This window comes from Peromyscus leucopus, chromosome 19 (genome assembly GCF_004664715.2).
Source record: "Peromyscus leucopus breed LL Stock chromosome 19, UCI_PerLeu_2.1, whole genome shotgun sequence".
Classification (NCBI taxonomy): domain Eukaryota; kingdom Metazoa; phylum Chordata; class Mammalia; order Rodentia; family Cricetidae; genus Peromyscus; species Peromyscus leucopus.
In genome coordinates, this window is record NC_051079.1 from 52773932 (window position 1) to 52786740 (window position 12809).

At 45.2% G+C, this 12809-nt stretch overlaps 1 protein-coding gene and 1 long non-coding RNA gene across 2 annotated transcripts in view; one reads left to right on the forward strand and one right to left on the reverse strand.

Annotated features, from left to right (window-relative positions):
- Window positions 1-12809, reverse strand: part of Alpk2 (alpha kinase 2) — a 159550-nt gene that overhangs the window by 107789 nt on the left and 38952 nt on the right. Inside the window, 1 exon segment of the mRNA XM_037197175.1 lies at window positions 5242-6469. Within this exon segment, the coding sequence (XP_037053070.1) occupies window positions 5242-6469 (1228 nt within the window).
- The window catches only part of LOC119086285, a 44100-nt gene continuing 37697 nt past the window's right edge, over window positions 6407-12809 (forward strand). The window contains exon 1 of the long non-coding RNA XR_005089536.1: window positions 6407-6488. This is a non-coding gene — a long non-coding RNA (uncharacterized LOC119086285). The remainder of the gene's footprint in view (window positions 6489-12809) is intronic.

A 12809-nucleotide genomic window follows, 5' to 3' on the forward strand; every position in this document is an offset into this window, starting at 1 on the left:
CGACACAAACCAGGCATTCACTGATAATACACCATAAAGTAAAGTATCTTACCACTTATTAAAGATAAAAGTAAATTTACATACTAATGAGACAGCCACGCCTGACTAATTTCCCCTAAGGAATGAAATCTTGGTTGACTACTTGATACTGCTAGAAAGTATCTTCCATGATTTTCAGAGTTAAGAGACATTTTGATTTATACCAGTCAATGGTGAGACCACCACTTTGCATAAATATGTAACGTGGCAAAATTATTTTAGAGTTCTTCCTGGGGAGAAAAAAAATGTTGTATATTCTGTCCTAACCTCAAGCTAAAATTTATTTAAGGATTTGTGTGTGCATGTGTGTTCATATTGATGGGAGTACGCATGCCCATGTGTGGAGGCCAAAGGCTAACATCAAGTATCTTCTTCAGTCACTCTTTACCTTAATATATCTAAGATTTATTTTAATTTTTTAAAATTCTGTGTATGCGTATGAGGGGGGTATGTGCATGTAAGTGCAGATTCCTGCCGAGGTCAAAGGCATAGGACCCACTGGAGCTGTGAGCAACCTTGAACTCAGGTCCTCTGCAAGAGCAGCAGGTGCTCTTAACTACAGACCATCTTCCCAGCCCTATATTTTATTTTATTTTTAGAAAGTCTCTCAGGAGCTAGAGCTTGTGACTTCAGTTGTACTAGATGGCCAGCAAGCCCCAAGGACCTTTCCGTCTCTACCTCCCCAGTGCTGGAATTATAGGCACCCCCAGCCTTTACAGGTGCTGGAGATCAAATCCCGGTCCTCATGCTTATTCAATAAGCACTTTACTGACTGGGCCATCTCCACAGTCCCCCATGGATTTTTTTTTAATGACATTCAAGTCAGGAAGACAAACATCACAGCACAATACAATCTAAAGATAAGCCAATTTGATATGTTGATGTTGAAAATTTGAGTAGGGAAATATGAAAAGTCTTGGTTTCCATATTTATTCTGATTTCTATATGAGCAGAAAATGTTTTATGTACAGTTAGAGCCTACAGTTCTTGAGATACATAACCTCCACCTGAGCTGAGGTGCTTTGGCGGCATTGGTTGGTGCCGTGTGGTGTGATGGCATGCCCAGCAACCAACTGCCCGTGTGTGTGTCCGGAACCAGCTGCTGCAGCAACATCCCACAGTGCAACATGGACCACTACAGTCAGCAACACCCCTGAATCCGGGCGTATTAATGTATATGATGTAATTATGTCTATATTATATGTGTAATTATATTAATGTCTATAATGTAACTAATGGACGTGATTTTGAATTAATTTTTGGTTGCTGCATGTTCAGAGACCTTTTGCCATTGCTAAACTTTTCCTGACCCCCACATTCATTATGGGGTCACAACCCACAGTTTTTGCAGCTAGGCTTTAGAATAAACCAACCCATTCCCAGGGCGAGAAGAGCCCATGGAAGGGCATCCTCTCTGTAGACAGTTGACAGACAGCAGCGTCTCACATGTGGAGATAATAAAAGGATGTGCTCAAGAAAATAAAAACTATGAAGTAATCAATAATCACTGGAACCCTACCTAACCAGGTAGTAAACCTCCTACTGTGTGGTTACTTATTCACTTGGTGAGTGGGGGCCTAACCCTTGATACAACATACACCAAACAAATTTGGCTTCACCATGGTAGTTGGCTCACTTTCTATGATTAGTGCTAATTCCTCATCAGCAAGATCTCCCCCTCCCCCGGGACCCAAGACTACACACACCCATACTGTACATTTGAGTCTCAATTTCAAAAAGAAATGCAAGTCTCTCTGGGGTGAAGCGAGGCCCACACAACACTTCTGCCTTCACGGCGTGGGTGAGCTTACTCCAGTGTGGCTGGGGAAAGAAACTTAAGATGGGCAGATTTTCAGGCCTTGGATCAAGAGCATGAGCTCAAAACCAAGATGAAGAGTTTGGCGGTGTGCTCCTTGACGAGGATTCAAGTTAGCCCGGGGTACCCTTCTCCATTTTTCCACTCCCAAACTGGAAGGAGCTTTGGAGCCTTCCATAAATGTAGAGAAACTGGGGGCTTTCCAATCCTAGCCCGGGTCAGTAACTATTTCAAGACAATGCCTGACAAGATGGCTTTGCAATGTGAAAGACACGGGAATGACAGAGAGTAGAGACACCTGGAGACCATGTGTCACACGGGACGGATTCTGCAAGAGGACCTTGCAGAGTAACACAGGCAATTAGAGGCATGCAATGTTCCCCAGAAGGCTAAACCTGATCTACAGACGAAGATAAAATGCTAAAAGATAAGCTGCCAGTCACTTCCCACAAAAGGACAGCTCGAGGTAAGTGGATCAGACTAGACTCGAGGGTGGGAATCCTATTAATATGAATCCTAAGGCAGGATTTTAAATCATTCAAAAATCCTGAGGTGCCCAAACTTCAAGAGTCAGAATAAATATTGAAACTGTCTTTGGACTTAGCTATGGGAAAAAGTCATTTCCCCCTGCACCATATTCTACAGGGCTTCATATAATTCCCAGTGACTCCCATATTTACAATAAAAATTAACCACTTGCTGTCTCTCGGCCATGTTTTATAGTGTGTAAGAAATATAGACATCTCCTGTAACTAAATAGGAACTTTTCACATGGCTAAAAGAATCTGCATTTTTACATATGCCAATACCAGAGGGAAAAATCATCTGGCTTTAATCTAAAGAGAAGAAATGTCACTGGCACAAACATCCCACTTTTGCTTCAGGCTGCCTAGGACTGCTCTTTAATGTCCAACTTCCATTTGGGTTTCTTGCTGTGCCTTGAGTGAAAAATCAGCCCTGCTACCGACCCCTGCAAGGGGAGGCACAGGCCCTCTCCCTGCTGAAAACGCAAATTCTTCCGTCAGTTTTCTGAACAGGAAAGTTCAGGGGTTTTATTAATCACCTAATCACACAACAAAACAGCAGTCAAGGTGGGGTGGCTAGGGATTCTCAGAGAACTCTGACAGGTGGACCATGGTAGGCTTGGTCCCCGAGTCTGTGCATTTAATTTAGCTGCATTTTCAGTAAGCCAGGGAACTTGCTGGTCGCAGATGCTGTCATCTCCAATTCAGGTTAGAGCACAACTGAGGAAAGCAGGGTTCCTTCCTTCCTCCCCACAGGGATGTCTGAAGCCGACATTGTCAACTGCCCCCTTCCCTTCCACTTATCCCACGTGAGTCCCCTCGTCTTGCCCCATGCTCTAAGAGGAAAAGTCATCTTTGAGGGGACACGTTCTCACGGCACAAACAACTGTAGGAAGGGGCCTTAGCTGGAAAAGATAGGGCATTGATGACTAGAAAGGGACATGTTCTGTGTTTAGTGACAGGAAAAGGTTAACACCGACACTTGAAACTAACCGTTAGCCAAACCTCCTCCACGCACCGGTCATGTGCAGAGACCGGTCGCCATGGTGTGTGAGCCCATCAGTGAGATGTTTAAGGAACACAGTGGACCAAGCTGGTTTGTCTGTGGGAAGGAGAAAAGGTGGCCTCACCTGGCCAAATTTCACCAGCAGAACAGAGCGACTGGCTCATCTAGAGCTCAGGTCCGCCATTTGTACTTTGGCTATTTTATGACTGGAACTTTAGAAATCCAGAGCGCGGGTTTATATATTTCCTCGCATTGAGTTCAGTTAATTCGCATTAGGGACTATTTCTTTGGAGTGCTTAGTCTTCTATGAAAAATAATACCAGATTCCTGATATAGATTCCCAGGGAGCAAGAAGTATCAGTGTCTCTACAAGTTTGGGAATAATAAGAAGTATAATAAATTGGTAATAATAGTAATAATTATGATAGATGGATGGGTGGATGGATGGATGGATGGATGGATAAATAGATAGATGGATGGATACATGGATACAAACACACATACAGACATATAGACATTTCTAAAGACATTTGTTTCCAAAATCCAAATCTTGACCATAGTATACCATCAGTCCAAAACTTGTTATAAAACTACATAATTAAAAATACAAGTATATGAAACATAATACTCTATAAGCATTAAGTATTTCTATAATCCCGTCTCTTTCAAATCAGAACTGAAAATCATACCCAAACCATTATTAAAGGATAATACTTTTTCTTTTTGGCATTTTCTTAGCCTCTTTTATACCTTGTGGTCTAAGGAAAAGCAAAGTAAGGCAAACACCCAATCAAAAGCCTTGCATCGCGCAGCAAGATCAGCTTTGCCTGCTTCCTCCAGTGTGGCGAGTGGATCCTGGACGTTTTCCAGTCCCACCGAAAGCCTGCCCCTTGCATTATGTATCTGACCAAAGTCTACCATTTTCAAAGTGTTCCTGAAAAAAAATGACCCGAATGAATGGGCTCCCCCTCCCTCCAAAGGCTCCCCCTTGAACACTGACTTGAGAAACTTTCAGAATAGCGAACACTGCCCTAGTAAAACACATGCAGTCGGCAAAATCTCAGGTTTCTTTTTCCAGCTGTCCAGAATCCCATTAGTGCTCTTACCCTATCACTCTTCTGCTATAATTAGCATGGCTCGGGGTTTATCTGGGCCTTTTTTCAAAGCCAGATTTCCTTCCTAGCTGCCGAAACAGCAGCTGTCTTTCACAAGTACCCCGACGGCCCTGGGATATTTATTTTGATTAACATTATAGTGCAAGAATTATGAGTGTGAAGTGACGAACACACACACACACACACACACACACACACACACACACACACACACACACACTACCTTTCCTCTTGCAGTGTGAAAACAAAACAAAACAGGTCTTACCTGAAGATGATCAGTCTGGTCTGAAATCTGGCTTGCTTCAGATAATGTATTAAGCAATTCCGCTTCTCCCTCAAAGCATGTGTCCCCTTCTTTCGGATGTGGGTCCGCTGGTGGTCCAGGGGTTTTGGAGCCTTGCTCTGCAGGAAGCGGAATACACAGTTCTGCATGGAAGTGGGAATTCCAGCCAGGAGCTCCTGCCTCGGTGTGTGTGGTCTCTTGTCCATAGCTCCCGGTTAAGGGGTGCCTAGTCGGTTCCTTGGGGAGCGGATCAAGCGTGCCTTTGGGGGCACTGTCTTTCAGCAGCTGCTTCTTGGCATTAGCCTTCACTCCGGGCCGCCTCGCCCTGGTGGGTCTCGGGGCAGTTTTCCTGCTGCCTGGGTGCTTTTCCTCAGATCTTTCCCCAGCCAGGCTTTTCAGACCCTGCTTCACCTCTGACTTGTCTAACCTCCCAACAAGGGCTTCACCTCTGCCTCTGCCTCTGCCTCTCCCTTATCCATGGTTTGCAGACTGTCACCGGAGAATTCCTCTGCTGCTTCAGGCTTGTCTCTGGTTTCTCCCCGAATTCCTGGACAATCATTTTCAACAGCCTCGGAAGCAGTAGGGAGCGGAGCCCTCCCCGGTTCAGTCATTTTAGCTGTTCCATCCTGGTGAGGTCCCAGAGTGAGAGTCATTGCTGCATGCCGGGGTAAGGGACTGTGCCTGGAGGTTCCACTGCTCCTGACCCCCACTTCCCGGGGTTGTGAGTGATAACTACACAAGCCAGTGGTGGCATTCCTAGGCCCCATGTCACCCGACACCTGAGGCCCACGACCCATTTCACTAAGGAGAGGCTCACGCCCACCCAGGCCACACTCATTGAATTCCATCTCTTCGTCATCGCTTTCTAATAAAAAAACTCGGTCAGTCCCCAGCAGGCTCCTTTGCCAGACGGCATTAGAGTAATCCGTCATAACATCGGAACATTCCAAATACTCCAGGTCATCATCTGAAAACTCCTCCGTGTAGGTTAGGGTTATCTCTGGGCAAAGTTCATAGTCACTGTCAGAGTCCTCGCTGGAAACCTGTGGGCCGGGCTGCATGATGAAGGAGGTGCTGTCACCTGGGTAAGGACACGGGGTAGCCTCCGGCAGCGGAAGGCTGAAACTGATGTATTTCTGTGCTTTGGGGTTCTGATGACTCGGGGTGACACTCTTCTCATTAGACCCTTTGCTACGTAGGCCATCACCAAGTAACTCTGGGACAGTGCCGTGCCCTGTCCTGTGCTGGTATACATCTTGGTTTCCGGTAGTGTTATTTGCATGCAAGGAATTTTCTTGCGTGTTATTTGAATTGTAAGGCTCCCGTCTTGTCTCTTTAACATCTACAGGATTCTCAGAATTGGAAGCACCAGAGTCGTAATTGGCCGCTATCTGGGGTGAACATGAGTGGTTGAATTCGTGGGGGGAGGAACCAGCTGGCATGCAAGCCCCCGGGGCCATACTTTCTTCTTCCTTACAAGGGCTCCATTTCTCGTCCGAGTGATTTACGCTCTCTTCTTCACGTGGCTCTGTTTCACGTTTGCCAGGTGCATCCCTGCCTCCTCCTGGGTCAGGAGACACCTGAGCGTCCTGCAGACGCTGGACCTCGACAGATGCCGAACAGCAGATCATCCCCACGCAGCTTCTTGCAGAGACTTGATAAACAGCGGCGTCGCTCTGGGTACAGCTAGGAGGAGGACAGACAGGTAAGTGAGAATTTGTTCACCGACATTTGTCACGTCTTGGTGTTCAAGAAGATGGCCAGCTCTGGAAATACTGAGAAATATATATATCTTGCTGTTTAAGTTAGCTCTAGTTCTCCTGCATTTCAAAGAGCATTGTGTGTGAGAGACATTCTACACAGGTAATAAAAGCATTCTACCTCAACGTTCTCACACAGTGCCGACAGTGGCTCTTTTTAAGGACCATACCAAGAAAGCACATAACTGAAAAAAAAAAAAAGTTTTACTTTTTGAGACTGTAACTGTCATGTCCCCTCCCATTTCCTCCCTCCAAGAAGTAGTATTTCTTGTCAAGAAACTATAACACCACCACAATGGGTGGTATGTAGGACGGTTGGTGCCATTCCCTCCTTAATGTGACTAAAAAGTCTAACTCACAGCCATGAGCTCCACTGGCTGGAAACCTGTGTCCACATGTCACCTTGACTCACACGGATCAAGCCAGGTGGCCTGCTTTGGCCCAACAAGGGAGAACTCTGAATCAGACTAAGCTTGCACTCCCTGTTCCGGGAGAGACAGTGCCCCTGCGTCTCTTTCCTCTGTTGACTGGAGCCACATGGAGCCTGCATCTGGCAAGCCACACTGACTCATCCCCTGCTGGGATCCTTCCGAAGACCTGGCAGCCCCAGTACAGGCTTGGGACGCTTGCACAAGGTGCATTCTTACTGAGTCCGTTTGGCCCCAGAGGGATCTTGCTTATCTTGCACTGTGCATTATCCAACTCAGAAGTCATATTTTCAGGAGGCAAGGGCTGTGGGTCTGGCCTGGACTTAGATGGAACGCTTAGACTTTCACCGACTGTTTTCTGTGTAGAATACATACAGTTATCTAACTCAGGAGGGGTTAGGCAGACAGTTCGATAGAGGTAGTTCTGACACTGTATGTAGTTCCGAGTCCTTCCTCATCCGGAGGGAACCCTTCCCTTCTTGCCCCACTTAGGTTCATAAGCCTTCAATCATGGGAGTTTGGGGGATAGTGTTCACTCACCTATTCAGTTACACCTTCAGGGATGCCTTGTTTAGATGCTAACCAGCTTCTAGATGGGTTGATCTTGGCCAGGCCCTACACTCTGCCTTGAATAACAGCTTGGGGAGATAAGCACAGGGCAGCAGTCTATTTCACAAACTTGTTCAGGTCTGGAAGAGCGTGAGGGGGCTTCATCAAGCAGAAAACTCATTGCCGGAGTAGTCTTCAAGAATGTGGAAGCATCCTTTAGTTTCCCAGTGTGTGTCTAAACACCCTGACAACTTGACAGGTGTGATGGCTTACACCTGTAACTCTAACACCGGGAAGGCTGAAATAACGGGCGGCAGCATGTTCAAAGCCACACTGGACTACAAAGTAAGACCCTGTATCAAACAACAGTCAAAAACGGAGGGGGAGGGATTCTGAGAACTCTATTTAGAATTCCTAAATCAAGGGTTGAAGAGACGGCTCAGCAGCAAATAGCATAGTCTGCTCTTACAGAGGGCCCAAGTTCTGGTATCCACATGGCATCAAACCTTCTGTAACTCCAGTCCCAGGAGATCTGATGCCCTCTTTTGGCCTCCGCAGATTCCAGGCATTCAGATGGTACGCAGACATGCATGGAGACAAAACCTCCATACACATAAAACAAATAAGTAAAATAATTACTTTCTCAAAAAGAACATTGAATTTCATACATCACCATTTCTAGATGGAGGAACTAAAATATGTTTTCAAAGATAGGAGTCATTCTAATGCATTGGCCACCACCCGCAGTCTACTGAATTTCTTTCCTCATTAGTTGGGCTCAGCTCTCTCCAGCCAAAACCAAGTTTTCAACCGATGAAAAGTGACCTTTGCAGCGGTTTCATATTATACCCATCATTTCCTTCATGAGCCTTTTCTGTGAATTCCTGAGATCTGTCCTTGGTTATGGGTTTACAGGGAGCATCAAAGAACATTGTGGACAACAGGAAAAATCCCAGGGAAATCAAATATTCTGACCTGCTGATGCAAGGAAAACCCTGAGGGTACCATGGCCAGTGTGGAGAGAACTGAAAAGAAAGCAAGGCCAAGAGACACACAGAACCACTTGAGAGAGAAGATGAGCAATTGATACTTAAGACCCAAGGGGAACCAGGTGTGGTAGCACACACGTAATCCTGGGGAAGCTGAGGCAGGATGATCGCAAACTGAAAGCCACTCTAGTTCTGTCTAAAAATGTACATTTGCATCAAGGAAAGACAATAAATACAGATTTATTCCAAAAAATGGCAAAAGTAACTATATTAAAAATAAGTTCATAACTAAATTGGATATATCGGATTGTCATGGTTTAGTTAAAAATAATTTTACAGCACTTTTTTCAATTGATATCAAATTTCCAGTCCTCCCTCCATTCATTGAGGGGAGAGGAAAGGAATTGGACTAAGCAGAACCAACTTCCCACTGGCTAATAGCTGATTTGAATTTTGTGTCATGGTTGATGTATCCTTGATCATTATCTTCAAGCACCCCACAGAAGAAGGGGAGAGCATTGGGCAAAATGCCAGTATCTGTTGGATGCTTCTGTGTGAAAACGGTCTAGTTACACCCCGCATGCAAAACTGGGGTGCAAACGAGTTAAGTAATTTCTCCATAATGATAAAGGGAAGAAACCATGTAATTGGGATAAGCCAGTGGAGCCTTTGGACTCTGAAGCCTAGGTCCGTGTATGCTCCAAGAAAACTGCCATTCAGAGAAAGGAAACCGTGCAGTAGAGAGAAACCGTTGTGTAAATGAAGCATGTCTATCCAAAGTTTCCGCCCTCTTCTGTCACTTAGCAATCCTGTGGGAAACATGTGTTGTTGATACCTGGCATTGTGTTAAATGCTGAAGAGAGCCAAGGAGATGGGTGCGATCTCATATCTATCACCAGGCTCCTCAGTGAGCCATGCATTCTGAAGTGGGAAAGGTAGCTCAAAGGAAGGACGTCAGTGGTAGCCAGCTAAAATGATGTGAGGCCAGTGGGTAGTGCTGGCAGAAAGGCCTGTGGACCCCAAAGTGATTCCTAAACGCACCAAGAAGGAATTCCCTGAACAGTACATCAAGTTCCATCCTTCTGTGTCCTTCCCTTTAGCTGAGAGAGGCAATAGCCATCTTCTGCCCTGTTGGGAAGTCCTAACTTCAATTCTCTAAGTCCTTTCTATATTAATCATTTCCTTATTAAAGGAAAGAGGTCCAAATTATCATAACTAGATGAGATTTCTGGGTTTGTATCCCCAGAATTGTATCATACGAGAGATGCTAAAACCGTTTTGGTATCAAGACTCCAATGACTGAGGATTCAAAGCACTTTTGTTAATGTAGCTTGTGTCTGTCAATATTACATCAAACTGAGAAATGAGAAAATTCAAATATTTATTTATTCATTTCAAAATTAATCTGTCATACTTTATCATATATAACATGTTTAGAAAAACTAAGCATGTCTTCCAAAAACAAGGTAACATTTTATGAAGGACATTGTTTTACACTTTCCTAGGTGTCTTTAACATGAGGCTTCACGGAACACAGCCAGGGATTTGGATCGGTTTGGGCATCCAGTGTGATGCAATACACTGTTCTAGCAGGTGCAGAGAATCCGCCCTCACATGGACACACAGGAGACGAATGTCAGAAGAGAGGAGAGCTTAGGGGGCAAGAAGAATGTCTGAGGAAACTGGAATGTTCTAGTTCAGAAAGTCGCTGAATACTGAATGGAAAGGGTTGGGAAATCCGAATTTTATCGTCAGCACCAGATATTTTTAGTTTTCCTTGAAGCCCGTTTTTCTGAGAAGATATCTGCCAAACATTATTTGTCATTTTTTGAAGTGTGCATGTGATTGTGTGTAGTACAGGCGTGTAGAGGTCAGAGGGTAATCTGAGCTGTTGGTCCTTTGTCTTGCACATTGTTTGAAACAGGGTCTCTTGTTGATCACTGTGGCATAGGCTAGCTGGCCTGCAGGCTTCCAGGGACGCCTGTATCCACCACCCATCTTCTGCAGACACACTGGGGTTAGACATGGGTTACTCTGCCCAGCTTCATGTAGGTTCTGAGGATCTAAGGTCAGGTTTTCACACTTGCACAACAAATGTTTTACACACTGAGCCACATACACCCCAGTTCCTGTCCATTGTTGATTTTTTTAAAAGTAAAACCATACTCTGTAAAACAAGTGGCTAGTTAACTTGCAAATTGGATAATAAGGCATATGCTTTTGGTCATACCTTCAGGGAGACCAGCAGTGATTTTTTTGTGTGTGTGAGTATGTATTGTCTTTTAATATAGTTATTAAAAAGGGGTTTTACTGAGTTATTAAGATCTAATAAAATTGGTCAAGTTTTACATATTCACAGAGGTTGGTGTTAAATAATACTCCATTGACTTTTAACCACAGCTATACGGCAGTGATGCATTCTACAGCAGCTAATACAGTGTGGGACTGCTGCCCTGATTGGTCTCAGAGGTATCAACCAATTTATCAGCACAGTGCAGAGGACAGATTTTATATATTTACATTTATGTAAAATAAGCATAAGCAAACTTATGCCTGGACTCCATGCCCAGAGATTCTGATTCAGAGGTTAAAATATGGGCAGGTGTGATTGAACTGGGAACAGGAGAAGGCTGCCTGCATCAATGGGATGGGATGGGGAGGAGACCAATCCCAGAAACTCCTTCGGGTCATGGTCACTGTTGCTGTGATGAAACACCATGAACCAGAAGCAAGTTGGGGAGGAAATAGTTTCTTTGGCTTATGCTTCCATATTACTGTTCATCATTGAAGGAAGGCAGGACGGGAACTCAAACAGGGCAGGAATTTGGAGACAGGAGCTGATGCAGAGGCCATGGAGGAGCGCTGCTTTCTGACTTGCTCGTCATTGAATTGCCCAACAAGTTTGCTTATAGAAACCCAGGGCCACCAGCCCCGGGATGGCACCTCCAACCAAGTGCTGGGCCCTCCACCATGGGTCCCTAATAAGAAAATGTCCTACAGGCTTGCCTACAGCCATGATCTTATGGAAGCATTCTGTCAACAGAGGCTCCCTCCTCTCCAATGACTCTAGCTTGTGTCAAGTTGACTTAAAATAAGCCAGCACACAGGGCTGTACACACCTGTAATTCTAGCCCTTGGTAGGTAGAGGGAAGAGGATCAAAATTCAAGGTCATCCTCAAATTCATAGTAAGTTGGGGGCCAGTCTGGGGCACATGAGATCCTGTCTGAAACGCACAACATCGGAACAGGGATTCCCATGTGAGTTGAAAAGTGGGTTATCCCTGTTGTTATATCCCCGTTATAGCTGCTGCTCTTCCTTGATGTCAGCTCTGGGGCCGTTTCCCTGATGCCAAGCCATCCTCCCACCCATCGCTGAAAAATCAAACTGCGCCTCCTGGCTAGAGATAAAACTTAGACTCCCTCTAGAGCTTGAGTGTTGAGCCACCGCCCTGGGCCAGGGCCATTCCACTTCACTGTACGCCCCACTCTCCAGTGGAGGAGAGCAAGAGCTGGGAAGGAAATGTCTGCAGGGTCTTCACCTCAGGCTGTGGATTGCCTGAGCCTTGCCTAGGCATGCCACGAGGAGAGAAGAGAGGACATAGCTCAATAAATAACTCCACGATGACATCTGTGTCCTTGCCTTGTCACAGAACCAGGTTAAGGGCGTCCTGTGTCTGTATTTTAATACCTAAGGCTTGCTGCTGCTGTCAGTGATCCATTGATTTATCCAAAAGAGCTAAAGGAAGGAGACAGAACTCGGTGATTTCTTCCTCCTCAACATCGCTATTGTCATCCTCTTCCTCTCCTTCTCCTCCTTCTTCCATGCTGGAGATTAAACCTAGGGCTTTGTGCATATTTAGTACATGCTGTCCCACTGAACTATACCCTCAGCCCAAGATGTTGGATTTTTCCAAGCCTAGTGCCTGTGCTTGTCATAGAAATAAAATTACAATACTAAAGACACACAGAACTTCCTCATTGTGTTTTCTATAAGCAGCTAGGGACATTTTAAAGTAAAGGAGGAAATCATTGATCATATATTTACTAATCCGTTCCACAATTTATTCAACCAGTGTGTTGAACCATCATACAACTAAAGAGCTAGAAGGAAGCTCGGATCTGTGACCAGACCCGTTTGGCCCTCTGCCACATCTGTCTTTCTGTTATTCTGTTCTGTGACACCAGGGCTGACCCTTTGTGGCTGAGCCACCCTGGATCCCGGGTGGCTGAATTTTTGCTGTATCTGACCAAAGAGAGACAGGGAATTAGAGGATGGGAGGAAGGGAGGAGCCAGCCTTGG